General features: G+C 35.9%; 1 protein-coding gene across 1 annotated transcript in view; it reads left to right on the top strand.

The window, feature by feature from the left end:
* LOC117116405 (THO complex subunit 4-like) overlaps positions 1 to 1,594 on the top strand; it is a gene marked incomplete at its 5' end in the record, with an annotated part of 4,063 nt that extends 2,469 nt beyond the window's left edge. The window contains 2 exon segments of the mRNA XM_033260439.1: positions 131 to 305; positions 682 to 1,594. Coding sequence (XP_033116330.1) covers positions 131 to 305; positions 682 to 696 — 190 coding nt within the window.
* Positions 1,595 to 4,709: the final 3,115 nt, after the last annotated feature.

Genomic DNA, 4,709 nt, shown 5'->3' with positions numbered 1-4,709 from the left:
TTTCACTAAACAAGGTACTGTATAAAAAAGTCTCGCCTTAAGGTAAAGCATTGATACTTTAGATTATGCATAGGTACTTAGTTAATGTTAAATACTGTATGACCTTGTTCTAATATTGTCATATTGACAGTGGTAACCCCAGGAGTCAGAATGCAAGAGGTGGTCAGAGAAGCAATCGTGGCAGCGGTGGAGGGCGACGGGGTGGACGAGGTCGAGGAAGAGGGCGAGGTGGTGGACGTGGTCAAAATGCACCGACACCTTCCAAAGAAGAATTAGATGCAGAGTTAGATGCCTACAATGCACAGGCAAGTGTCAGAAGTTTTTTTTTTATTTAGGGAATTTACAATTATATATCAGATTTGTCAAATAAGATATATGGCTTCCTCCTGCTGACTTTACAAATTATTTTTTATTAATTTAAATTTTATCTAAATAGTTTTTGTATGTGTTTAGTAAGTCTATTTTTCCTTTGTTGAGCCCCATGTTACATGGATCACTGCTGGTTTTTTCTTTCCAATTTTATGTCACTGTCCTAAATTTTTGATGTTAATATAATTTTTTATTCATTATTTTTTGTCCGTCAAAATGATTTATATTAAAAAAAGAGCCTCATTAATGATATGATTTTTTTTTTTTTTTTTCGTGAACAAGTCATTTATAAAACGTCTTATTTCTTTACAGATTGACCAAAACTAATGAAGAGTGAGAGGAAGAGAGAGTGTGTTAATGTGAGTGTATAAAATGTTCAAATATGGCAAGACGTGCACCAAGCCACAGCATCTACAAAGCAGAAAAGAGAGCGTGTGGAAGAGTGTTTGTATGAAATGTTCAAATATGGCAAGACATGCACCAAGCCACAGTATCTACAAAGCAGAACAGAGAACAGTCAGCAGGGTTGCAGCATACTGTGATAGGCATGTTGTGACGTGGCTCAATCAAACTCAACACTTGTCATTGTTTTAATTGGGAATAGAAAGAAATGTGTTGTAAAATTTAAATCTTTTAGCTTGATAGATTTTGATGCAATTATGTTATAGAAATAGAAAAGCATTTGTCTTGTCATTTCGCAGACATGTTTCACAATGTTTTACTATTATCTGTACTTCAAAAATTCAACCATAATTTTTCTTTGTTCTGAAATTGAGATTTCATATTTCCTTTCACATTTGAATTCAGTATTAGCATGTAATGTAGGGTGTGGGATACCTATGCTGTGACCCTGGGTTACTCTTGCATCAAAAACAATAATCCCACTCACCTCAACATGTGGGTTTTCAGACCTGACATCGGTAGGCTTCTAAAGTGATAATGCCCCTTTTTTAATAGTTTTTATTCCACATGTAGTATTTTATAAGTGGCTGTACATGGTGCACTGCATGTAAATTTTGTTTGAAATAGTAATTTTAGTGTTTTGATATTACTTTTATTTATGATCTGAAAAAAATTTCATTGTGAAAGAAGTTTTTAAATCTCAGTGTATGGTTTAGTGAGCAGACCCAATTTTTGTATTTCTGGATCTCTTTTTAAGAATTGTAAATCTTGGTAAGAGCAGTGAATGATGAAATAAAAATATGTGAATTGTTTTGATTGTAAAGTTGACTGCCTGTCTTTTTTTCTTCTTAATCAACAGAACTAATTTCCTGTGCAGACTATCACATTTTATTTGACAAAAACATGTGACATGTCTAAATATGGTCATGATGATGTCATACCTTGACCATATATGGGCACATCATGACTATATATTGGCTTACAGTACAGTGGCTTTAGCCAGTGAGAGCTCATAGCCGTTGAACGCCACTGTGAAACGCCAATAACAGAATTTGTGGTCGGTCAATTGACAGAGATTCTCGTTCATGCCTTTGTAACATCAAGGCTGGATTGTTGTAACTCATTGCTTTATGGATTGCCAGCTAAGGATATTTCAAAACTTCAGCGAGTTCAGAATGCAGCTGCCCGTTTGGTCACTTTAAGCCCAATTAGGGATCATATCACTCTTGTGTTAACGCACCTTCATTGGCTTCCTGTAACACAGAGAATTACTTACAAGATTTTATTATTTGTTTTCAAAGCACTTCATAATTCCTCGCCAATGTTTATTTCACAACTCATTCCTCCTTACATTCCTAAGAGGTCTCTGAGATCTAGTTCAGAGTCTCTACTTGCTCATTCCACTCGCCCGTCGACAAAGCATTATGGTAGTCGTTCTTTCTCTTGGGCTTCTGTCTTTCTTTGGAATGCTCAGATGTGTATAAGAGACAGCTTTCGGATCGACGATTCGAAAAACTAAGTCCAAAAGTGTATGTTCTGCGCATGACTTTAGATCGGTGGCACCTGTCTCTTATACACATCTAGATGTGTATAAGAGACAGGAATTTTAGGCCTATATATAAGTGTCATTTCTGACCATTTACATATATTATTTCCACAAAATGTCCCCTTTTCAAAACAGATCTGTTCCCTTTCATGCACCCCCTACCGCAAATTCTGCATCTGCCCGAGGTTAATGGTGATTATAATGACAGCATATTTAAATTCACATTTAAGAATTTAATAAAAAAAGATAGGCACGCCAATTGTCGTTATTTGTTGTAACCATAGGGCGCACTGTAAATCGACGCTTCTATTGTTACGCATAAACCAGAAATTTTTCTCATCTGCTATTTTCATACCATAGTTATTCAAATAAATGCCGGCTATTTTGAATGAATGCCCCCTCCTCGAAGAAACACCCATCAAGCCTCATTTGGAATAAACGCAACATTATTTTCAACATATTCCATGCCTATTTACAAGAATATTAACATTCTTTTATTTTTATCAAATATTAAAACCAATAAACCCATGCCCATTAACAGGAAAAAAAAAAGAAAAGTCCACTCACAATTCATATTAAGAAGAAATATTTACGGAACCCGAAATAATCTTTAGTATGCTAAATAATGAAAACCTTCCTTATATTATGGGTGCAAATACTGTACCCATGTCAAATGTTATCGAGCCGGTCTTGAATTTGTAAGATCGGCCTTTAAAAGGCGATGATTCTTGAGGCCCTCTTGAGGCTGGAGTGGCATACATCCTCAAACGACCGACAAATTTATTTTATGTTGCTTTTTATTTGCCTTCTATATTGACTCTTTTTGTTTACTATGATCATACCTGTTTGTATATAATGGTGAATATCAATAAACTGAATTGTAATTATTAGGCTAGTGGCCATAACCAATATAAGTGTAGAATAGAAAAAGTGTCAGAATGATGGCATACAAAGAATGAAAAAAAGGATGGGGAGAGTGGGATAGTTATTGAAGCATTGATGACGCTAACCCATAACATGTACCCACTTTAAGTTATCGTATACTTTATGCAATCATTTTTTTTAAACTGAAAAAAAACCCCTTTTGGAACTCTGACTTCTTGTTTGTTTGTTTGTTTCATTTACTTTTCATTAAAGAAACTTTATGACATGCCTTTCAAATGTTGACCTAACATCAAAAGTAGGCATGCTGTTCCAGAGGATTTAAATACTATTATGAAAACAGAGGCTGATTGAATTTTCAGTGCTTGGGAATTTGAAAATCGGATATTCTTTCCCGGCTGATATACCGGTATTGATGTCTATCTGGAACTTTTGAAAATTCTTCAAGCATATTAGTTGCAAGGAGATTTGCCATGAACAATGTTAAATTTTAAGTTGTAAAACTCTGTTTACAAATGGTAAAATCCAGCAAATAATTTGAAGGAGTGTGAGGTGATATCCGTGGTGCCTGTCCCAAAACGAGTCTAAACCTTATTTCCGAGCTCGTTGGAGTCATTTGAAGTCTATCTTGAGACACCATAGTACCATGAACAACAACAATAGTCAATAAACAAAGTTTGAAATTTAAAAAGGCTAGCAGATCTATTAAAGGAATTCTAGCCTTGAACCCGTTTGAGGATTTGGAACAGAAGCATCTGTAAAATCTTTGCTCGAATTCGGGGCGAATTAAGTTACGTCTTGAGGGCGCTCATCAAATTGAAACGACGGCCGACCGATAAGATCTGGAAAAACGCTTACTTCCGCCTTTCGCAGACAACAATAGTAAGTTGGCAACGCTAGTTGTGAGCTAGTGCAAGAGGAAAAAAAAATCATTTTTGGAATAATTTAGGTAAGCATTCATAAGCAGTGCAGCATATGTGATACAGCTTTATTTTATCATAGAAAAGCCATTCGTAGAGCGCATTGATAAAGCAAGGAAATCAGCCTTAGCATGTCATGGGTCCGGTAGCTCGATCCACCTTTCTGAGTTCCTAGATGTTCTCGGTACGCCGCGCCGCTGGTCCTTGTAAGCACTTGTTGCTGAGCTGAATGAGTGACTGCGCTTGTGGTATAGCAATGAAACCCACAGTCGTAGTGTCTCACTATATTGTACTCTGTTATTATCATCGAATCTGAAGCATGCATTTTAGTTGCCATAAGCTGATATTATAGCCTACCATTTGTTAGAGCACATGCTTCTTTCATGAGCAGGTGAAGAATGAGTTCTATACTTCCGCCCATAAAATGGTAAGTAGAGCAGAAGCATTAATTGTGAAAAGGGGCGTCTGTTTTGGTTGTGTTTTACTTTCATGGACTTCATAACATTTACAGTATTTATTTATTTTATTTATTTATTTGGATATACACCTTTAGATCGGTGGCACACATAACTTAATTTGAACGGTGCATC

This window comes from Anneissia japonica, unplaced genomic scaffold (assembly GCF_011630105.1).
Source record: "Anneissia japonica isolate Jap-2015-1 unplaced genomic scaffold, ASM1163010v1 scaffold287511_len9595_cov238, whole genome shotgun sequence".
NCBI classification, from domain to species: domain Eukaryota; kingdom Metazoa; phylum Echinodermata; class Crinoidea; order Comatulida; family Comatulidae; genus Anneissia; species Anneissia japonica.
This window is presented reverse-complemented; position numbering and strand designations above follow the sequence as displayed.